Source organism: Mirounga angustirostris, unplaced genomic scaffold (genome assembly GCF_029215605.1).
Source record: "Mirounga angustirostris isolate CCGP_5_RB_7025 unplaced genomic scaffold, mMirAng1.0.hap1 SCAF_2, whole genome shotgun sequence".
In the NCBI taxonomy this organism is placed as follows: domain Eukaryota; kingdom Metazoa; phylum Chordata; class Mammalia; order Carnivora; family Phocidae; genus Mirounga; species Mirounga angustirostris.
The window spans coordinates 93,183,802-93,207,923 of NW_026991710.1; the positions used below are offsets into that span (position 1 = coordinate 93,183,802).

General features: G+C 39.0%; 1 protein-coding gene across 28 annotated transcripts in view; it reads left to right on the forward strand.

Annotated features, from left to right (window-relative positions):
• The window catches only part of ANK2 (ankyrin 2), a 224,613-nt gene that overhangs the window by 183,793 nt on the left and 16,698 nt on the right, over nt 1-24,122 (forward strand). For 22 of the 28 annotated variants that reach the window (XM_045880549.3, XM_045880548.3, XM_045880571.3 and 19 more), the window contains 8 exons: nt 1,400-1,628; nt 2,429-2,554; nt 5,272-5,394; nt 7,346-7,378; nt 9,299-9,320; nt 20,335-20,409; nt 22,561-22,692; nt 23,873-24,016. In XM_045880549.3, the coding sequence (XP_045736505.1) occupies nt 1,400-1,628; nt 2,429-2,554; nt 5,272-5,394; nt 7,346-7,378; nt 9,299-9,320; nt 20,335-20,409; nt 22,561-22,692; nt 23,873-24,016 (884 nt within the window). Of the gene's footprint in view, nt 1-1,399; nt 1,629-2,428; nt 2,555-5,271; nt 5,395-7,345; nt 7,379-9,298; nt 9,321-12,544; nt 18,797-20,334; nt 20,410-22,560; nt 22,693-23,872; nt 24,017-24,122 lie in introns of all 28 variants that reach the window. The other 6 variants (XM_045880558.3, XM_045880560.3, XM_045880570.3 and 3 more) reach the window with 2 other exon arrangements.

Below are 24,122 nucleotides of genomic sequence, written 5' to 3' on the forward strand. Positions count from 1 at the left end.
AGGAAACTTATAGGCAGAATAAAAGTGGAAGAAAGAGGTAACATGAGCCAAGATGCCAAGATAGAATGCAGAAGGGTACTGGGGGAGAGCAACAGTGATCCATTTAGTCTGTAATGCAGAAGTAATGCAAGATTGTGCATTGTTTATGGAAAGCCTCGTGGGATAGACCGAGAAGTCGGTATTGTAAGTGTACTTAATACCAATAAATTTTACACTTAAAAATGGTTAAAATAGTAAACTTTGCATATATTTTACTAAAAGCCAATAAAGAAAGTGAGATGGATCAAGAACTTAAAGAAAAGAGAGGCTAAGACAGTAGGGCAATCTCAGGAATGTTGAAAGATTGTGGGAAATGAGTCAAGAGAAGGAGGGTGGGTGATCATTGGTTGGGAAAGGTTTCAGAGCCAGAGGATGTGAACCAACCTTTGAAAATGTATACATAGCAAATTGAAAAAATGTCCATGGTGGCCTCTACTTTCTCAGTGAAGTTATCTTAAGGCCTCAGGTGAGGAGGGAGCTCAAGGAGTGTCATAAAGGTTTAGCAAAGTTACTATACTGAATACCATGATATTTGAGGAAAAAGTTACCAGGCAATGTCACAGACCCAGCTGAGGCTAGAACTCATAAATTGGTCACAAATCCAATGATTTCTTCTAGGGATATATTCAGCAATATTTAGAAGTTCTGGAGCAAAAGCAATTTTTTAAAAATGGTATTATTTCCCCTTGGTGACTAGAGAGGTTGTTGGAAAAGAATGATGAAGAAAACCTGAGTAGAGGGCGCCTGGGTGGCTCAGTTGGTTAAGAGACTGCCTTCGGCTCAGGTCATGATCCCAGGGTCCTGGGATCGGGCTCTCTGCTCCTTGGGAGCCTGCTTCTCCCTCTGCCTCTCTCTCTCTGTCTCTCATGAATAAATAAATAAAATCTAAAAAAAAAAAAAAAGAAAACCTGAGTAGATTTTATTGAAAAGAGTTTCAGGAAATGAAACAAAGAGGAGAGGGAATCAAGGAAAATAGAAACTCTCATTCAGTGAGATACTTGTCATAATACCCAATACTGAGCTTACATGCTAGAAGATTCTAAAGCACTTAGATATAGTTCAGAAGACTCAATACTCAGAAGAGTCCCCAAGGAAGAAAATTACAAATACAGCATTTGATAGTTGATCTTAAACACCTAATCTTTCTCTTTTCCCCACATTCCCTTCTCCCTTCCCATCTATCCTTTTATCTTTCCTCCTTTCACTTTCTTCCTCTTTCCTTTAGTTTCTCTCATCTCCTTCTCTCCCTTTTTCTAAGAAACATTTAATGACTATTTTGACCATAGTGAAGGGACTGTTGTTTTTTAATTCAACTGGTATACTTTAAATTTCAGATAACTGATCTTATTCCATTTTGTAGGTTCTGGCTGATAGATTGTCGACAAATCCAGGAATCTGTTACCTTTGCATCACAAGTGTATAGAGAAATTATCTGTGTACCATATATGGCCAAATTTGTTGTGTTTGCCAAATCACACGACCCCATTGAAGCCAGGTTGAGATGTTTCTGCATGACTGATGATAAAGTGGATAAGACCCTAGAACAACAAGAAAACTTTGCTGAGGTGGCCAGAAGCAGGGATGTAGAGGTACTGTTATTTACAAAAATAATTTATGTTAACCTGTTGTTTATACCCTTACTAGTAGATTATATTTAAAATAGTATTTAATAAGTAGAGCCATTAAAAAAGAAAAAGAACAGTCCAGATTTTGATCAGTTAGTAGGTCAAGGTCCAAAGTCTGCCGTTTTTGCCAGTTTGGATATAGGGATAGTCTCAGTGTATGTGAGGTGGTAAAAGGACTCTCTTAAAATTATCTTGGGAAAAATTATGAGTTATTGGTAAAGAATGTAAGTGACTGTAATAGTTTAGGTATCTTTATCTTTCCTTGTTGTTTTTATTATTTTTAATACTAAAGGAAATAGTTGGGAAGTATATCCTTTGTGTAAATGTGAATGTACCATATCCAGGGCTTTTCTGCATTATTTATTCTTATTTCAGAATTTTCTATCTGTGGGCCTTTGGATATTAAAGTCAAGTAACCTGACTCATTACGATGTCAAAAATTACCCAATCAAAAATTTAAATTTAGGACTTAAAGAGATACTGGTTTTTTTTGGGGGGGGGAGGGTAACATGAAACAGTGTTAGAAATGAAAACATTAACATTAAATGCCACCGTGCATTTGAAGATTCTCGTACCAGTAAGAAGAGGGAGTATTAGCGCATGCTTTGTCACAGATAAGACAAAATGTTCATCAGCAATGTAAAGATTATGTATGTATATTTTAAGAATTTTGATGTTCCAAGTAGTACCACCACTTTTTATGTAAATAACAAGTAATAATTATAGCTATTATATTCTGTGTTATTTTTCTCTGTTTTTACCAGGTACTAGAAGGAAAACCCATCTATGTTGATTGTTTTGGCAACCTGGTGCCATTAACCAAGAGTGGCCAACATCATATCTTCAGTTTTTTTGCCTTCAAAGAAAACCGACTTCCTCTCTTTGTCAAGGTAATAAGACATGGGCTTTTGTAATGCATTTTACTTAAGATCAAGTAAGGATTTGACTTCCTTTAGTAGGAGACAATTTTGCTTTTCAGTCATTACAGTAATTTTTTAAAACCATGTCTGTGAAATTTTAAAGTCCTATAAAACTGTTTTTATTTTTGAAGTTCAAATTCAACCTTCATTTTATAACTTATAGACTATGATTAAGGCTGAGAATTAGGACAAATAGCCAGTTCATTAATTAGAAAAACTGGTTACTTTTTTTCCCAAATTTTACAAGTCTCTCTTTTTTTACTATCATTTCTTCTAAATATTTATGCTTACATTTTAAAAATTTATGAATTTCATTAATGTGGAGACCAAAAGAGTTCTAAGTGACGACTTTTTGTAATAAAAGCTCTCAAGGGACCCAGGATCTCACTTAATCTAGTAAGAGATTATCCCAGATAGAGCTGTGAACTGCGTATATTTTCATAAATTCATCCAACAAACATTTCTGGAGATACTTCAGTACACTGTGAATTTGTTGTCTCTGTTTAAGAATATTAATTCAACTTAGGAATTTGGCAGCGGTATATATACATTTCATTCTAGATTCCAGTTCTAAAAAGGGACAAAAATGTGTGATGGCGAGATTCATGAAATGAAAAGGAAGTAATAATTCTGTGCTCTATTTCTCCAGCCACTCATTTTTTTTTCTTGCTTCTCACAGTGTATTTCACTAATCTAGAAGTCCTAATGCTCAATCCTCACAAGATAGAAGCTGGTCTCCAATAGTTTTCACTACACGGTCTTCAGACTACTAATTCCCAGTTTGTCAGCAATGACTCATTTTAATCCCTTATGACTTTCCAAGCGTATGTCAGTAAACCTCTCAAGTTTTTTGAAGTCTGTTAAGCTTTCCCAAGATCTCTGAGTCCTTTGTTGTGCCATTTCTGGTTTGATTGTTTTATCTGATTGAAGATAGGTTCTTAGAGATCACCACATTAAATTGTAACTGCTGAGGGTAATGGGTCCATTTAACACAAATGGCTGTATAATTAAGCTAATACTTGATATTGTTGATGTGCAAAAGTCATTCTTTTTTTTTTTAAGATTTTATTTATTTGACAGAGAGAGACACAGCGACAGAGGGAACACAAGCAGGGGGAGTGGGAGAGGGAGAAGCAGGCTTCCCGCCCAGCAGGGAGCCCGATGCCGGGCTCAATCCCAGGACCCTGAGATCATAACCTGAGCGGAAGGCAGACGCTTAATGACTGAGCCACCCAGGCGCCCCGCAAAAGTCATTGTACAAACAACCAAATACAGAAATGAGCAAAGGACTCAGACATTTCTCCAAAGAAGGCAAACTGGTGGCCAATAAGCATATGAAAAGATGCTCAACAGCTTAAGGAAATTCAGATTCAAATCACAATGAGAAACTTTGTACCCATTAGGGTGGCAGCTGTTAAAAAATAAGTATATAAATAATGAAATAGCTAATACATGTTGGCAAGGATGTGGAGAAATTGGGACTCTGATCATTGCTGGTGGGAATACAAAATGGATGCAGCCATTGTGGAAAACAGTATGATGATTCCTCAAAAATTCAAACCTAGATTAGCCTATGATCCAGCAATTCCACTTCTAGGTATATACCCAAAAGAACTGAGAGCAGGGACTCAAGCAGTTACTTGCATCCCGGTGTTCATAAGAGCATTATTCACAGTAGCCAAAAGGTGGAAACATCCCAAGTATCCACTGACAGGTGAATGGATAAAAAATGGTATATACGTACAATGGAATATTATTCAGCCTTAATAAGGAATGACATTTTGATACATGCTGTAACACGGATGAACCTGGAAGGCATATGCTAAGTGAAATTAGCCAGACACAAAAGGACAAATACTCTGTTTCCACTTATAAGAGGTACCTAGAGAGGTTAAATGCCTAAAGTCAGAAAATAGAACGGTGATTGCCAGGAGATGAGGTGAAGGAGGAATGGAAAGTTCGTGTTCCATGGAAACAGAGTTTCAGTTGGTGAACATGAAGAAGTTCCGAAGATGAATGGTAGTGATGGTTGTACAACAGTGTGAATGTACTTATTGCTGCTGAACTGTGCATGTAAAAATGGTGGAAATGAGAAGTTCTATGTTATGTATATTTTAACACAGTTCTTTTAAAGAATGAAATTCTGTTATATGTTGCAATGTGGTTGAAGTTTGAAAATATTATGCTAAGTAAAATAACCCAGACTCAAAAGGAGCAAACAATGTATAACTCTTATCTATTCAGGGTACCTGGAAGAGGCAAATTTACAGACACAGAAAGTAGAATAGAGGTGACCTGGGGTGGCGGAAGAGAAGAATGGGGAGCTATTGTTTAATGGGTACAGAGTTTGTGTTCGGGATGATGACAAATTCTGCATAGTAGGGATTTGATGAATGCACAAGTTTGTGCATGTGCTTAATGCCGCTAAATTGGACACTTAAAAATGGTAAGCGTAAAAATGGAAATGGTAAATTTTATGGTACGTGTCTTTTACCACGATTTTTTAAAAGCTGAATGATTTTTAAAAAGTCATTCTAAATGAATATAGAAACAGAGAAAGGAACACCTCTAAATCCTTAGCATTATCAAATGAATTTATTTTTTCCTCATTCTCTTGAGTATCATCTAATTAAAATAAATAGTACACATCATAGGTGGGTGAAGTACGTATGCCTTTCTTGTTCAAGGTACGTGACACGACTCAGGAACCTTGCGGGCGACTATCGTTTATGAAAGAGCCAAAATCCACAAGAGGCCTGGTGCATCAAGCTATTTGCAACTTAAACATCACCCTGCCGATTTATACAAAGGTATTGTCAAATCTGTTGGAGTGCGGTTCAGTCTCTATAGGATTTAATTTTCAAACCCTTTAAAATAAGTAAAAGCAAAAGGACTGAATGCAAGCACATATAGCAGTCATTTTTGATTCCCTGTCAAACTTATGATTTTCCATTTAAGTAAGGAAAAAAGGTAGCTCTCCTTTATTTTGCGTTAAATTCACTCTGATGGAAACTTTTCTATCAATACATATTGGACAGGAAAGAAAATTTGAATTTAAGATTTAACTTTTTGGACTCATTTTTAAAAATAAATTGGCTTTGTCTTCACTGTTGTTTTTATTGCCCTTCTGGGGTGATACTAGTCCATTTGGCCCCAGCAAAGTATTATGAGTTCATTAGCTTCTGTTCACTGCCAATTCACAGGTGGATTATTTATTATTAAATTCAGAGCAACCTCATGAGATTTTATCTTATTGCTAAAATCAATTCCTATTCATCTTATAACCTATAATGTTTTGGGGGTATCAAACTAGTTTTTCAATGATTTTAGCATGATTAGTATAAAAAATACTCCCATGTGACAAGGGGTAGATTTGAAACATTGTTGAAAAGGAACACTTCATCAATTCCTGACCCAAAGTCTCCTTACCAGGTATTACTTTCTATTCAGACTGCTCACCATTACAGAATTCCTGGCTTACTCCGATAAGTTGAAGACAACTGAATGAATTAAATGTTGGGGATAACTTAATTTTTATTACTTAAAAAAACTTTAACCAATATCTTTTCAGTGGAAATTTCCCCCCACCCCCCATGGCGGTCTGTAGGGGGCTGCAGAGCTGTCAGTGTGTGTACTAGAGGTTGGGGAGGGGGATGAGTAATGGCAGGTAAGACTTGGAGGAGATGTAGAAATATATTTAAAACCCTAAATCTTGACTCCACAAAACAAAGCATTTTCGACACTTCTTTTTACCTGCTGTGGTATATTTTTCTTAACCAATTATTCTTCTAAATAGAGATCAGACACAGAGAGAGAAGCTTCATGTTTAACGTTGCAAATTCTCATTATATGATAAAAGTGAAATATTATCTGTATATGAAAACATATGTGTTATTCCAGTAATTGGAATACAGCAATAAGTATATCCACCCAAATGAGCATAATCCAATTTCACTCCAGTGATGGAAAATGTACTTTGGGGTTTGTAGATTTGTGAGTCACCGAAGCAGAATGCCAAATAAGAAGCACAACAAAATATATACTGCTGTGGGCAGTCCAACTGAGTGACGTATAAAGATGAATGAGCTTTGTCTCTGATTTCAGTGAACTTTCAGTGTGCTGTAAAATAAAGCATTTACTTTATTATTACACTATATTTCTAAGTTGAGACATATTATTAATGCCATGATGGTCCAGGACAGCTTTCCAGTTAGTAACTCAAAATAAAAAGGAAAACAATGCCAAACATTATATACACTTCACATAAACTTTAGAATTTAGTAGTTCTTTATTATAATAGAACTCCTAAATATTGCCTGTGTATTCAAAATATTTTTACCATAAGCTTATTTGTGGTCTTTAACATTTTCAGCTAGTATCTGTAATGACTGGGATATATCATCCCCATTTCTCTAGACATATGCATCAAATCCATTAAATATCCAACTTTAAGGCTGCTAGTAACCTCTAGGATCTGAAATGAGTATATTTGTAATTTTAGTTCTTTTGTCTAATAAATTAGTATACTTATAATTTTGGTTCTTTTGCCTCTTGAATCTACAGACTTTCACATTTAAATCAATCCTTTTAAATTTTTGTGCCTGTCTTCTATAAACTGTTAGTAGGAAGAAAACCAGAGTACGCTGATGGTATGCTTGCCTGTTGATGTTTGTTGGCAGTGTATTTGATCTTTTCTTCTAAAGACTCTCTACTCTTCCTGCTCTCTTTTTTCCATCTTGCATGGCATCTTGGGGCGGCAAGGAATCAGAGTCAGATCAAGAACAGGAAGAAGAGGTAATTGTATGGCATTGTCGCTTATTGATGTCTGTATTTGCTATAACCACTAATAAGAGCACATAGTTAACCTGTGTTCTTAGAAGGGTTATGCGGTTGTTAGTAACTGAAGGGTCACAGTTTTACTTAACCTCTCTGAGCCTCTGTTTTCTCATCTCATGGACTAAATTCAAAGGATAGTAAAGCTTTCTCTATAAATTGTTACCCTGTCTCTGTGCAATAATAAAGGTTTCTCTACTGACTACTGAAGGCCAAGCCATTATTTCAGTTCTCAAAGGTTGGTCTGGAGATGCTTGGAGCTCAAAACTTTTTTTGTTTTTACTATAACTGAGACATTATTTGTCTTTTGCCTCCTGTATCTCCACAAGCTGTAGAGGAGTTTTCCAGAGGCTACATTACATATGATGACATCATCAGTCTGACTCTGGAATGGGTGCTTGTGTATACTTGGGTTCTAGGAATTTCTCAGTCTTAATGTGTAAGACAGATATTTACTTGTATATATCAAACATAAACAGAAGTTCTTCAAGGTCTTCAATAATTTTTAGGAGTGTAAAGGAGTCTTGAAACCAAAAAGTTTGAGAAGCACTAAGACTAAAAACTTTAAGAAGTGTATAGTTCAACCAGTAGACTATAATATTATAATGCAGAACTCTACTAATAATGAGCACTTCTTATAAGGTAGATTCTTTATTAAGTGCTCCACGTACCTCATCAACACTGATCCTCACAATTGCCCTGTGAGGTCTGTGCTATCATAGATGAAGAAAGCCAGTCTTCAAGAGGTTGCCTTGAATAAAGAACCTTTTGAATAAGACTTCTTTGATAGTTCAGGCACATCTGTGTTTGTTTCCCTTATAAAGATTTGAATGCCCAAACATCATCATAGAAATGAAAGGAAATTCCTTCTACTTCCCTATTTACATATTGGTTCCTGCTTATAAGGTAGACAAATGCAGTTGTTATTAGTTGCACATAAAGATTTTCAAATATACTAGTGTTATATTTTTAATGTTACTTGATGGATTTGGGAATACAAAAACATAAAGAAAAATATAGTAAATACCCTTGTACCCACCAGCTTAAAATGCAAGGCCTTTTTAGTGCAGAGAATTGCCCTGAATTCACTTTTTACTCCTACCCTGGCCGCGGAGCAGGACAAGAGGGGAGGTGATAGCCTCATTGTCCTGCCATATAGAACCATATGCCCAGTAATTATGGCAGGACAGATGTCAACCTTCCCCTTGATTGTATAGCCACTCTTTGTCTCACATACTCAGTTTCCTTCGTGCACGTGGTGACCCCCTCACCAAACCTGTTCAAAATGGTACCTACACACCTTCTTAGAAGCGCAGTGCAACTATAAAACCATTTTTTGCTATATTTAAATGAGTTTCTTGCATTAGGTTTGTGATTGTTCTATTGAATATTTTCAGGAGCTTTGCAGGGCAATAGATCCAGTTTGTATTCTTTTCAGGATTTAGAATTTTGGCTTGTCATTAATGACAATGAAACTGCTACTTCTGTAGAATGTATTACCCTGGCATGCTGCTTGTTCTTTCCTTCTTTGTCTCAACTAAATTGACACTGTTTAACCCCCACTTCACTCTTTTCCTGGCCTTTTCCCTAATACATATGTATTTCTAACATCAAACGCACCCTGGATCATATCTTGCTAGAAATAACATTAAAAAGTGCTTTCCACCTATGAAGTCTAGAAAGGAGGTTTGTTTTTTCCCCAAAGTTGGGATAAGAATCAAGGAGACTCTCAGGAAGAACTGTAGCAAAGTACTTTGACCTTCCTCTAGCTTATGTTATCTCCCCATGGGTGTGATTATGAATAGGAGCTTATTTGCACATCAGGGGCTGTGAAAGCAGACGCAGTTTGTAACCATTCAATTTATGTATGTTTTCTTTCAGATCGATATGACATCAGAAAAAAGTAAGATTTTAAATAAAATTGAGTTTGTTTGAAAGCTGGCTACAATAAAGAGAAGCATGAATTAAAATGCAACTAGTTGCCATTACTAACCACTATAATAATTATATTTTTATATTGTCCTTATTAATCATTAATGTATATTTAGAAAAGCAGCTTGGCCAGTTAAATTACAAAAATACCTAATTTATGGAGCTAATTAGCAGTAAAATGCAATGATTATTCATCTAAGCATTCACTTTCTTTTGATACCCCTGTTAACCCTGCTATTGCTGTTATGCTTGTTTAGAAACCCACCCTACCATTTTTGTCCATTTGTTAGCATAACATTGTCATCTCATTTTTTTTTTAAGCACTGACATGACAGTATCACTTTTATATCAAGCAACACTGACTTCGGGAGAGAGCTCATTATTTTTGTAGGCTACACCTGCAAAAGTGATACTGTCTTAATAGTTCTCAGCTAAAGCTAACCCTCCCCCCCACCCCCACCACCCAGCACCTCTTACTGTGGTGAAGTATAACGGACTTCTTTAGGGCTGAGGCCTAACGGACTTTTGTGAAACTTTCTGGGAAAAAAAAAAAAAGAACCAGGAATGCAAAAATCAAAACCTCCTGGATGAAATTACTAATCACAACATTGTGCCATGATAGGGCTAATTTTAAATAATGATGCAAATCCTAAATATAATTTAGTACAGAGAGAACTGGTTTTTACAGACCTTAAGAGAGTTATCTTAGGACTCATTTTGGGTTTGTAACAATACATTAATATTTTAGTTTTGGGGCCTGTTTCTGGTGACTCTGGTTTCTTGTGTGGAAGAAGTTGAATTTTTCAGGTTTCTTTCTTGCTTCTATGCCCCCAAATAGTTGAGGAAAAAAATACTAATTTTTATTGTTTATTCATTTAAAAATTCATTTTGATTCACTGTATTTCAGGTTGCTATTCCCAAAAGGAGAAAACTTAGAACCATGTTTAATATGGTCATCTGGCCCTATGCAATGATCTGGGGCTTTTTTTTTTTTTTTTTAAGACAGTATAATGTAAATTACTAACTTATTGGGATTTTTTTTTAAAGATTTGATTTATTTATTTGGAGAGCGGGAGCAGGGGGTGAAGGGCAGAGGGAGAAGCAGACTCCCCACTGAGCAGGGAGCACAAGGCAGGGCTCTATCCCAGGACTCCAGGATCATGACCCGAGCAGAAGGCGGCCACTTACGGACTGAGCCACCCAGGTGCCCCTAGAATGCTTTTAATTGAGAGTTTCTTTGCTCTTATGTTAAATCATCATTCAGGACTAGATTATTTGAAATTCTGGATGTTTTCATTTGGTTTGTACTTGAACAAATTTGCATTGATATAAATTATTTTAAGATATCTTTATATATGCATAGTCACAGAGTATATCTCCTCAATAAATACCAATTCTCTCAAGAGAAGACACTTATTTGTTAAAGTGACATTATCATTGCCTTAATTCCTTTTTTTAAAAAGAGGTTTTATTTTATTATCCCACTTTCTTCTTCGGAACTACTATGTTTATTTAAAAGGCCCTTTCCTTTGTTTCTTGAATACTAGCTAGTAGAAATTCAAGTTTAATACATCCCCCTGGCTCAGTTGTTTAAAAAAGAAAGAGGAGGGGGTGCCTGGGTGGCTCAGTCAGTTAAGCACCTACCTTCGGCTCAGGTCATGATCCGAGAGTCCCAGAATCGAGCCCCGCATTGGGCTCCCTGCCCAGTGGGGAGTCTGCTTCTCCCTCTGTCCCTCACCCCTCTCTCATGCTCTCTCTCTCTCAGATAAATAAAATCTTAAAAAAAGGAGGAAAAAGCTACTATATAGCTATAATGCCACAAATTCTTCTAAATGACTCCTAAGTGTTGTGAATATTTTTTAAAGTTTAAACATAGATACATGTTTGGGTTGTTTTTTTGTTGTTGTTGTTTTGTTTTGTTTTTTTTAGTTTAAATTCTGGTTTAAAGACAATCCTTAGTTTAAAGACAATCCTTAAATAATCTTCATCTAGGTATAAAATAACCTCTAAAGAAGGGCTCTAGTGAAGGAACTCTTTCCTAAGTCTTTTCAAGAGCAAATCCTAAAAGAGTTTGACCGACTTTTCCTTTTTGCTTTGAATGGGTGCAGGTCCCCACTACCTGTCCCTCGAATATACTACTACATTCAGCACCTATGTACAGGCTTGTAGAAAATAAATATGCTTCACCACAGTAATGTTTTCCATATTTGTTCTAATTTCTTAACCATCCTCCTGCCCGTGCATTTCAGCAAAGCCACCGCTCCCACCAGTTTCTTTCCACCTTTGCTTTGCATGGAAATAACTTGGCTTACATAAACTGTGCGTGTGTCTCGTGTGACTGTCTCTGATTTGGATTGCCATGCATTACATTTTAACTTTGGACTCACCTATAAGTTTAATCACAGTCGTTGTTTTGTTCTTTTTTTTCTTTCCTTTCCTTTATTTCCCTCCTTGGTCTGTCCTTTATGTGTCTAAACCAGGAGGTTGCTCCAAGGAAAGGACCATGCCTCTTAGCACAAGACCATTTGTTTCGTTGTTAGGTGTGAATTTCCCTTAGATGAAATGCCGGTTTGCAGCTGATTCAGACATCTTTTATATAGTCACTGTATATTGGCAGACCAAAACATACTGATTTCCGGATTTTTATATGATTAAAAAACATATATACTTCATTAGAAGGCATTCTGAATTTGCTACTACTGGCTTTCTCCTAGAGGAAATCAACTTTCTGCAATTTCTAATGCTTTTTTCCTTTTCTTTCCCCATGTTTATATTTTTTTTTCAACATTGATCTGTAACATCTGAACAATCTTGAGATACTTCTGTGTAATTTCACTGCGTTCGTTCTTTGTTTTGATCTGTGATGGTGTGTGTGTGTGTGTGTGTCTGTCATGGCTATTTGTTATAGCTTTGTTGTATGTGTGGATGTGCTACAAGTGAGAAAATTAAGCAAGTTATTTCCTGCTCATTTTTCCTTTTCAGTTTTTGGTTTTGTTTTGTTTTGGTTTTTTTTTTTCCGTTAGCCTTGCTTTGCTTTTGTATCCTGAGACCTTGTGGATCCACCATTCCCAGCCCATTCTGTTGTCCCTCCCGCCACAACAGGAAAAGACACTGTGTCGTTTCAGTCCTGATTACATTTGCCAATATATTTTTTGATTTCCATTTTACTTTCAATGTTTTTCATTCACATCAAAGATGATGAGACAGAATCTACAGAAACATCTGTCCTGAAAAGTCACCTGGTTAATGAAGTTCCTGTCCTAGCCAGTCCGGACTTGCTCTCTGAAGTTTCTGAGATGAAACAAGATTTGATCAAAATGACCGCCATCTTGACCACAGATGTATCTGATAGGGCAGGTTCTATCAAGGTGAAGGAGCTGGTGAAGGCTGCTGAGGAAGAGCCAGGAGAGCCTTTTGAAATTGTTGAAAGAGTTAAAGAGGACTTAGAGAAAGTGAATGAAATCCTGAGAAGTGGAACCTGCGCGAGAGATGAAGGCAGTGTGCGAAGGTCTCAGTCGGAGAGAGAATTAGAGGAAGAGGAATGGGTGATTGTCAGTGATGAGGAAATAGAGGAGGCTAAGCTAAAAGCACCTTTAGAAATCACTGAATACCCATGTGTAGAAGTTAGAATAGATAAAGAACACAACGTCAAAGTAGAGAAAGACTCAACTGGGCTAGTGAACTACCTTACTGAGGATCTAAATTCCTATGTGTCTCCTCATGAAAGGTCACTGCAGACAGTTCAAGAGATAGCAGGGGAGAAACGTGAGGCTCTGGCTACTGGCAGGAGCTCTGAAAATGAAGGGAAAGATGCAACCCCAGATGAGACACAAAGTGCACAGAAACAGCACAAACCGAGCCTGGGAATAAAGAAGCCAGTGAGAAGGAAATTAAAAGAAAAACAAAAACAAAAAGAGGAAAGTGTACAAGGTAGTGCAGAAAAAAGTGAACTTAAAAAATGTAGTTCAGAAGAGTCATTAGATGAAGATGCAGGTTTAGCCCCCGAGCCCCTTCCCACTGTAAAGGCCACTTCACCTTTGATAGAAGAAACTCCCATTGGTTCCATAAAGGACAAAGTAAAGGCCCTTCAGAAACGAGTGGAAGATGAACAAAAAGGTCGAAGCAAGTTGCCAGTCAGAGTCAAAGGTAAGGAAGATGTGCCAAAAAAGGTAACCCACAGGACACATCCAGCTGCATCACCCTCTCAGAAGTCAGAGAGGCATGTACTGGCATCACCCTCCTCTAAAACAGAAAGACACTCTTCTCTTTCCTCCTCTACAAAAACTGAGAGGCATCCTCTGGTATCACCATCAAGTAAAGCTGAGAAGCACTCACCTGTGTCCCCCTCTGCAAAAACGGAAAGGCATTCCCCTGTGTCATCAAGTAAAACCGAGAAACACTCACCTGTGTCACCCTCGACAAAAACGGAAAGGCACTCCCCTGTGTCATCTACAAAAACAGAAAGACACCCACCTATTTCACCTTCAGGTAAAATGGACAAACGCCCACCTGTATCGCCCTCTGGGAGAACGGAGAAACATGCACCAGCATCACCTGGGAGAACAGAAAAACGCTTGCCTGTGTCACCAGCTGGACGAATGGAAAAGCATCCACCTGGATCAACCTCTGGGAAAACTGAGAAGCACCTGCCTGTGTCGCCTTCTGGGAAAACAGAAAAGCTACCACCTGTATCCCCCACCTCAAAAACAGAAAGAATTGAGGAGACAATGTCTGTCCGGGAGTTGATGAAAGCTTTCCAGTCAGGTCAGGACCCATCTAAACATAAGACTGGACTCTTTGAGCACAAGTCAGCAAAACAAAAGCAGCCACAAGAAAAAGGCAAAGCTCGGGTAGAAAAAGAAAAGGGGCAGATGCTAAACCACAGAGAAACACAGAAAACTGAGAGTCAGACGATCAAACGAGGCCAGAGATTTGTGGTAACAGGAGTTTCCGAATCCAAAAGAGCAGTCCGTGCTTCCTCCGTAGGGTTTAAGAGAGAAGATCTAGTTATAGAGAAGGCGAAAGCTCTTAGCCACAAAACACCTGAACCCGTTCAGTCAGCACCAGAAGAAGAAAGCCATAAAGAGAGTGAAGTTCCCAAAGAAAAGCTGACTGATGAACAGGGAGACATGGATCTCCAGATCAGCCCAGACAGGAAAACCTCCACTGACTTTTCTGACGTCATTAAGCAAGAATTGGAAGACAATGACAAATACCAACAATTCCGAATGAGTGAAAAGACAGAAGAAGTACAGCTTCACTTAGATCAAGTACTTACTAGTCCTTTCAACACAACATTTCCACTAGATTACATGAAAGATGAATTTCTCCCGGCTCTGTCTTTACAAAGTGGTGCTTTGGATGGCAGTTCTGAGAGCCTCAAGCCTGAAGGGGTGGCAGGTTCTCCATGTGGCAGCCTGATGGAAGGGACCCCTCAGATTAGTTCCGAAGAAAGCTATAAGCATGAGGGCCTCGCAGAGACCCCTGAGACGAGCCCAGAAAGCCTTTCTTTCTCACCGAAGAAAAGTGAGGAGCAAATTGGGGAAATAAGCGGAACGACCAAGTCAGAAACACCAACAGCAGTTCCTTCAGAAAAAGACCATCCCTCAATCAAAGACATCACTGATGGTTCTGAAGAGCAAGGTGCCATAGTCACTGAAGGCACGGAGTCCTCAGCTGAGTGTTTGCTGAAGGAGGCCACCCTAGACCCTTCCAAAGATACATGCCCCGAGCAAGAAGATGATTCCCTTGGCAGCTGTAGTGTGTTACTAGCAAAAGAAACACCCAAAGGATTGACTGCGGAAGCATTCTCTGATGAGGGTCAACTTACGAAAGTTGGTTCAGCCCACAAAACCCACACTGATACTGAAGCTCAGAAATCCACAACCACTGAGCCCTCAGATGAGACAAAGGCTTCTCCACGGCCCGAAGCTTGTGTAAAGACAGGCATAGGAACTGAATCAAAGCCCCAGGGAGTTGCTAGAAGTCCCCAGGGGTTAGAACTTGCACTCCCTAGCCGAGATAGTGAGGTCCTCAGCCCTGGTGCTGATGAATCCTTTGCAGTGAGCCACAGAGACTCCCTGGAAGCCAGCCCTGTGCTGGAGGATAACTCCTCACACAAAACGCCGGATTCTCTGGAGCCAAGTCCTCTGAAAGAATCCCCTTGCCGTGACTCTCTTGAAAGCAGCCCTGTGGAACCAAAGATGAAGGCTGGAGTTCTCCCAAGTCACTTCCCTCTTCCTGCAGCCATAGCCAAAACAGAACTCTTTACGGAAATGGCCTCTGTGCGGTCTCGGCTGCTCCGAGACCCGGACGGCAGTGCCGAGGACGACAGTGTTGAGCAGACGTCACTGGTAGAGAGCTCAGGGAAGAGCCCCCTTTCTCCTGACACCCCCAGCTCAGAAGAAATTAGCTATGAGGTCACACCCAAAGCCACAGATGCAAGCACACCCAAACCAGCTGTAATTCATGAATGTGCAGAGGAGGATGACTTGGAAAATGGGGAGAAAAGGAGATTCACACCTGAAGAGGAAATGTTTAAAATGGTAACCAAAATCAAAATGTTTGACGAACTTGAACAAGAAGCAAAGCAGAAAAGGGACTACAAGAAAGAACCCAAGCAAGAAGAATCTTCTTCATCCTCTGACCCAGATGCTGACTGTTCAGCAGATGTGGATGAACCGAAACAGATGGAGAGTGTCGAGGATGAAAGCGATGTCCCTGTGGTAGTAACATCGGAGAGCAGAAAGGCTTCTTCCTCCTCCGAGAGTGAACCTGAGTTGGCACAGCTGAAAAAAGGTGCTGATGCAGACCTCTTACCAGAGCCAGTTATTCGGGTGCAGCCTCCTTCCCCACTTCCATCCAGCGTAGACTCCAATTCTAGTCCTGAAGAAGTACAATTTCAACCCATTGTTTCCAAACAATACACTTTCAAAATGAATGAAGATAGTCAAGAAGAGTCAGGTAAATCAGAAGAAAAAGATCGTGAATCCCATGTACCTGAAGAGAGTCCTACCGTTTCTACTAACGGCCCAGATATGTCTTATGATGATCTGAACGGAGATGCTGAGCAACCAGAAGTCTGTGAAGGCCATAGGTGTGGGACCGGAAGTCCCAGCAGCTCAGTCACTCCTATACCTTCAGGTCTCTACAGCTCCCCCAGGGAAGATGCCAACGAGCAGCTAGCTATCCATGAGGAATCAGTACCTCTGCAAGACACTGATGAAAAAGACACCAAAGGAGAAGAGCTTGATGTTTCTCGAGTGGAATCTCTACAGGTAGATTGCCCCAGTGAAAGCTCTTCATCTTTGTCCTCCTTGCCTCACTGTCCAGCCTCTGAAGGACAAGAATTAGATGAAGACATATCCCCTCTCTCTTCTGCTACAAAAAGGGAGGACACCAAAACCAACCAGGCTTTTGAGAGCTTACCGAAGGACTATGCCACTCAAGACTCACCGATTACTACTCAAACAGATAAATTGTACATGGATGTTCCAGTGTCTGACCCGGCTGAGACTGATGAAATCTACGATCCTCAAATAATAAGCCCTTATGAAAATGTTCCTTCCCAATCTTTTTTCTCCAGTGAAGAAAGCAAAACCCAAACGGATGCAGGACACACAAGTTTTCACTCTTCGGAAGTGTGTTCTGTTACCATCACATCCTCTGTTGAAGACGTGGTGGTAACCAGCTCCTCCAATAGAACTGTTTCAAGCCAAGAATCTAATTTTGAGGACCAAAACATGGAAAAAGAATCCAAACAAGAAAGCACCTCATGGGAAAAGCAATCAGATCAAGCCCCTTCATCTTTAGAGCCTTCTGTACCGAATACATCAGCAGTTGTTAGTGACCAAATCAGCAAAGTCATCATCACAAAAACTGATGTGGATTCGGATTCCTGGAGTGAAATCCGTGAGGATGATGAAGCCTTTGAAGCTCGAGTGAAAGAGGAAGAACAAAAGATATTTGGTTTGATGGTAGACAGACAATCACAGGGTACCACCCCTGACACCACTCCGGCAAGGACCCCAACTGAAGAGGGGACCCCAACCAGTGAGCAAAACCCATTTCTCTTTCAGGAAGGAAAATTGTTTGAGATGACCCGAAGTGGTGCCATCGATATGACCAAAAGGTCCTATGCCGATGAAAGTTTTCACTTTTTCCAAATTGGGCAAGAATCCAGGGAAGAGACTCTCTCTGAAGACATGAAAGAAGGGAGTCCTGGGGCTGAGCCCCCACAACGGGAGACATCAGCTGAGTCACTAGCTCTCTCAGAATCAAAAGAAACAGTGAGTGAGGAAGCATACTTAATTCCAGATGACCTGAGTGAGGAAGCAGAGGAAATACCTGCTTCAGATGCTCAACTTAACACCCACATGGGGAACTCAACCTCCATTGAAACATCACCAAAAGAGGCTCTTTCTGAAGGTGCTGAGGACCTCCCCACCACACAAATGGGTGATACGCCTCCTAAATCTAGTGTGAAAGATCCATCTTGCCCTGACCCCCCTGAATCAGTTGTACACATTCAGTTAGATTTTTCCGCAGTTACCAGGTCTGTGTATTCAGATCGGGAGGATGATTCTCCTGATTCTTCCCCAGAGGAACAGAAATCAGTAATTGAAATCCCTACTGCACCCATGGAGAATGTGCCTTCTACTGAAAGCAAATCCAAAATTCCTGTAAGGACTATACCCACATCAACCCCAGCACCCCTATCCGTGGAGTATGAGAGTTCCCTTTCTGAAGATTTCTTACCCAGCCTGGATGAGGAAAGTAAAGAGGATGAAACAAAACCAAAGTCTAAAATCCCCGTGAAAGCCCCTGTCCAAAGAGTAGAGCAGCAGCTTTCACATCTAGATTCATCTCTCCAGAAAATAGTGGCTCCTCAGGGTCAGGACATGACAAGCAGAACACCAGATAGTGGAAGCAAATCTGAATCTGATGCCAGTGCTTTGGACTCAAAGACCAAATGTCCAGTAAAAACCAAAAGTTACACTGAGACAGAAACAGAGAGCAGAGAGAGGACAGAGGAGCTGGAGTTAGAATCAGAAGAGGGGGCCACCAGACCAAAGATATTTACATCCCGATTGCCAGTTAAGAGCAAAAGCACCACATCTTCCTGCAAAGGCGCTGTGAGCCCTACAAAAGAAAGTAAGGAGCATTTCTTTGACCTTTACAGGAACTCCATAGAATTCTTTGAGGAGATTAGTGATGAGGCTTCCAAGTTAGTGGATAGACTTACACAGTCAGAAAGGGAGCAAGACTTAGTTTCAGATGATGAAAGTAGTAGTGCCCTGGAAGTTTCAGTAATTGAAAATCTGCCACCTGTTGAGACCGAGCATTCAATTCCTGAGGACATCTTTGACACAAGGCCTATTTGGGATGAGTCCATTGAGACTCTGATTGAACGCATCCCTGATGAAAATGGCCATGACCATGCTGAAGGTATTTGCCAGCCACTGGGATTCCCTGTGCTACGCATGTCATAAATTTGATATCGTTTTTTTGTATATCTTTTATTTGGTGATCTGTGTCTCATTTTCTTTAAGCTTTCTGTAGTGGTTACTGTGTTTGTTTAAGGCCTTTGTGTTTCGTGCTTTCTCTGTGTACTCTTGTCTATGAAAACAATCTCAAGATTGAGTAATGAGAATGCTTATGGAAGACATAAACATGATAAACAGGCAATGGTGATCTTGCCTTTCTCGAGCCGCTGCACGTCAGGCCATGCAAGCTTTGAGTTTTGTTGTTCTGGAGTCCCAGGCTTAGCCTCAAATTAAGCACTTTTGCTTTTGCACATGAATATGTTGGGCTTTGTTTCATATGGTAAGGATTCATTGCTTTTCCTTCTTACCTTTAAGTATTTTAAAATAATTTGTACTCAATAAATTTGTAATCATTAGGAAGCCATTTGCCCAAGAAGATTTCACATTATCCCAAAATACCAATTGTTGTGGATCTGTTTTTGATTCAGAAGGTTGGATCTCAGAGACCACTGGTAAACACTTGAAGCAAACAACTATAAGGCCAAAAAACCCCATGCTTTTTGTTTTAGTGTTAGGTGAATGGAGAATGTACTCCGATTAGGTGCAGCAGACAACAAAAACTCAAACTTTGCATGATGTAAGTGACCGGGAGAGGATGATGACCCTTTGAATTATAAAAAAGGAAACCATAGATGGCTTTGAGAAGTAGCCTCTGGTCTTCCAATATCTCTACAATAAAGACTATTATTCTTAAATTTGTGTCGTAAGTTGTCATGATGCCTAAAATGCTGCCTATCAATTAATGGGGGTTAAAAACCAATGGGAAAATTATAGTTTGTGGGAGTAATATATAAGCTTACTTAGTAGTAAGTAGACTGAAATTTCACACAAAAGACACCTATACCTATTGACACAATAGACACAAATACATATGCCTTTATCCTCCCTTCTTCCAAGGTCACCAGGACCAAGGAAAATGTTTCTGGCCAGACTGAAAAAATCCCAGGATGGCCTGATTAACCCATGATCTATGTCTCTTATGAATCTTGGATGTGATTTCTTTTTAGACATGACCTGGAAGTGATCTATGCTGCCACAGGCAATAACAGGAGATCCTAACCAGTTACTCCACTTCTGCATCCCATTTATGATTTTTCCGGTTTTTGATGAACAAGATGATTGTCTTCTGGTGGGCAGTATTCTCTCAGATAATTTAAAAAGAAAATCCTAAGATTGCTAGAAATCAGCAACTTATATGTCCAGTGACTAGTCTTGATTAAAGAGATATGGAAGCAATTGGTTTTCGTGATTTATAATTAAATTGATTCCCCATTCCATTCCAGAAACCAGGCAAACACACAATTTAAAATGATTTGAAATATAATAGCTAATTTGTGCTATTATTAAATATTTGGACAAGTGACTTCCTTTCTTTGGATGAGTACTGTGGTTGCTCTCCTGTCATAGACAACCTTTGGCCATTCTGTTTTTGACCTGTAGATCAACAGGATGAGCAGGAACGGATCGAGGAAAGGCTGGCTTATATTGCTGATCATCTTGGCTTCAGCTGGACAGGTAAAATTAGTGTGACTCATTTTCTCAAGAAAACTTGCTTTGTTTAAGTAACACAATTGCATTAGCCAAGTGTCATTAACAATGAAAAGGTTTTTTTTTTCTTTCTTTCTTTCTTTCTTTCTTGAGGAAGGCCATGTGGAATAGTGAAAAGAATAATAAACTCTGAACTAGAAAATCCAGGACAGGCCTTTTATTATCTCTGGAATTTAGAAAAATAGAACTTTAAATTGGGGGACTTTGAGAATATACCAGATGTCACTGTCCTCCATTGGGAGCTATGGATATCCAAACTTTGAGGGGATTACTATGTTTCAAAATCACTCTTAGGTGTAATTGTCACAGAATTTAGTTGGAGATTAAACCTAGAGCTCCTTATTTTAGATACCTTATATCAGATATCTTCATTGTAAATAGTACTAAAATTTGCCTTGGATGCATGTTGAAATACATATGAATAAGACGTTTCACTAATTTTCTGAGAAATTAGGATATTTAAGTATAAAAATTATAATGTATGTAAAATTATTTTAAAAAGTGAATTATAAAATCAATATGATGAATAGAAATCCATAAGACCCTTAACAAAGATAATTAATAACAGAGCAGAAAGAATAGTCATTTCCTCACTTTTAAACATTTTGAAGTAGTTGTTAAATACTGATCAGGTTTTTTTAATTGACGGATTTAGGAGAAGAAAGGACATCAAAATATCCCTGATTGACTAATTAAATAGATGACATTCAGAATTATTTATTTCTTAAGTATGTGTGTGTTTGTGTATAAAACGTAATATCTATATACTTGTTGAAAATTCAAACCCCACAACCATACAGAATGGTATAAAATTACAAGTGTATGTGCTCGCTTCAGCAGCATATACACTAAAAGTGTAAATAAGTTTCTTTTACCTGCATCTGGTCTTCAAGCTTCATGCCTCAAAAGTAACTGCTTACACTTTCTCGTGTATTCAGAAAAAATAGGCCGTACCCACATCTATGTGTACTATTTAAAAATAAGCACAATTTTCCTCAATAATATTCCCTGTGAATATTCCATCAGCATAGACATATCTATCTCATTCTTTGAAATGTCTATTTAGTTTTACTGTGTGAAAGTATCATAATTTTTTTTAAAGATTTTATTTATTTATTTGACAGAGGGAGAGACAGCGAGAGAGGGAACACAAGCAGGGGGAGCGGGAGAGGGAGAAGCAGGCTCCCCGCCGAGCAGGGAGCCCGACGCGGGGCTCGATCCCAGGACCCTGGGATCATGACCTGAGCTGAAGGCAGACGCTTAATGACTGAGCCACCCCGAAAGTATCATAATTTTATCAGTGGCCTTTATTGCTGGACATTTAGGTTGTTAATGACAAACATCCTAGTGCATGGTGTATTTTCATGAGTATCTCTATAGGGCATATTAATAGAAGAAGAATTGAATATCTGGATAAAGGGTATGTGTATTTTTAATTTTGAAAGATATTGGCCAATTGCCATCCAAAGAGGACTTATTTACACACACACACACACACACACACACATATGCACACCACAGTGTATAAGTGTCCATGTACAATGTTAATGGTAGACTTTAAAGGAAAATTTTGTGGCTTTTTCCCTAGGTCAATTAATGCTTCCCAGAGCTTTTATTCAAGTGACATCAAATTAAAGACAGGAGCTTATCCAACCAACGTAATATAACCACAGCCAGTATTTATCCAAGTATCCAGAAATAGGATTTACAGTACCTAAAATGTTAGTTAATGATGATTGAAAGTGAGAAAGTCTGTTACTTCTGTTTTCAGTCATTTATTTTCCATTATCTTGGTTAAGAGTATAAGCCTGTGTTAATGGTCCAGTCTGCATTTTGGAATTAAATGGGCCTGAATTATACATGTTTTATCATCCGTTGCGTCAAACTTAGTGTTTCCACTGTGAACGTGATCAATTCTATACCCAGTTTTAAGGAGAACATCCACAATTAGGGCTAGAAGAGCAAAGGCATCTTGAGAGTTACTTCTAATACGTAGGGGGGGAAATGAACCCTATTACAGCAATACAAAGAATGCATCATTTACAAAATCACAGAGCCAGGTGTGGAGACTCGAACTTCGAAGTTCAGGTGTTTATGGAGTCGTATTTTCTTTTCTAGAATTAGCAAGAGAACTGGATTTCACTGAGGAGCAGATTCATCAAATTCGAATTGAGAACCCTAACTCCCTCCAAGACCAGAGCCATGCGCTATTGAAGTACTGGCTAGAAAGGGATGGCAGGCAAGCTACAGGTAGGTGGGGAGCTCTGTGTGAAAAGCATTAGGCTAAAGGTTGAGCTGTAAGTCTTGCTCAACAAGCCCTTTCCTGCAAATTCAGTAAAACAATAAAATAACGAATGCCATCAATCTGAAATACTGCTGCAAGCAAATGAGAACAAGCTATGACATTTCTAAAATATGCATCTTGCATAACAATTCTTACACTATATTCCCATGAACATTGTCAATTAAGGGAAACCCCGGCTGCTAACAGGAATGTTATTAAAGTCCTAAAATTTTCAAAATATTGCGAGTGGACACCGTTAGTTTGTCATTGTTTTATTGGTAGTGCATTGCCTTCAGTTCCTACTTCCTTTACTCCTAAATAACGTAAATGAGGGAAAGATGTCATGTAGATATTCTTTATAATGATTTGTATGTAATATTCTGACCACATCAAATCAAATGAGAAGTGATAAAGACCATTACTTTGTCTCATTCTTCAGCTAGTCTAAATTTGCTACTTCCTTTTATGTCTCTCTGAAGATCTACCTATAGACCTCCTTTATTTACATCCAGTCTACATTTGCCCTTTCTTCTCTTGCCATTCTTCTAGGTAGGATTGCCAGATTTGGCAAATAAAACTAGAGGGCACCCAGTTAAATTTCAGAGAATCAACAAATAGTTTTTGATTTTATTTTTTTAAAGATATTATTTATTTATTTGCAGAGAGAGATAGCGAGAGCAGAAACACAAGCAGGGGGAGTGGGAGAGGGAGAAGCAGGCTTCCCGCCGAGCAGGGAGCCTGATGCGGGGCTCGATCCCAGGACCCTGGGATCATGATCTGGGCCGAAGGCAGCTGCTTAACGACTGAGCCACCCAGGCACCCCAACAAATAGTTTTTTAGTACAAGTACACTCCATGTGATATTTGGGATATACTTATACTTTAAAATTTGTTTGCTTGTTTTATCTGAAATTCAAATTTGACAGTGTCCTATATAATATCTGGCAACTCTACTTCTAGGGCCGATGCCTATGCTGTCCCACCTTTTTATGCATATATCTTTCCTATTTGCTTATTTTTTACAAAGACCTTTAATTAAGCTTTGTTTCCTCTACAAATATCAAATTTTAGTAAGGCAGCTAAATGAAAGAGGTCTTAAAAAGAGTACCCCTCAAATGTAATAAATGCATTTTCTCTAATATCCCAGATACCAATCTCATTGAATGTCTCACCAAGATCAACCGAATGGATATTGTTCATCTCATGGAGGCCAGCACAGAGCCTCTCCAAGAGCGCATCAGTCATAGCTATGCAGAAATTGAACAGACAATTGCACTGGATCATAGTGAAGGTCAGACAACTGGGGTGTGTGGGTGTGTTGTAGCTGTGGTTAATTCGGGCAACTGGACCAAATCTTCCCTTTTTTTAGAGGGTGGTCTATGGACTTCGGTGATCAC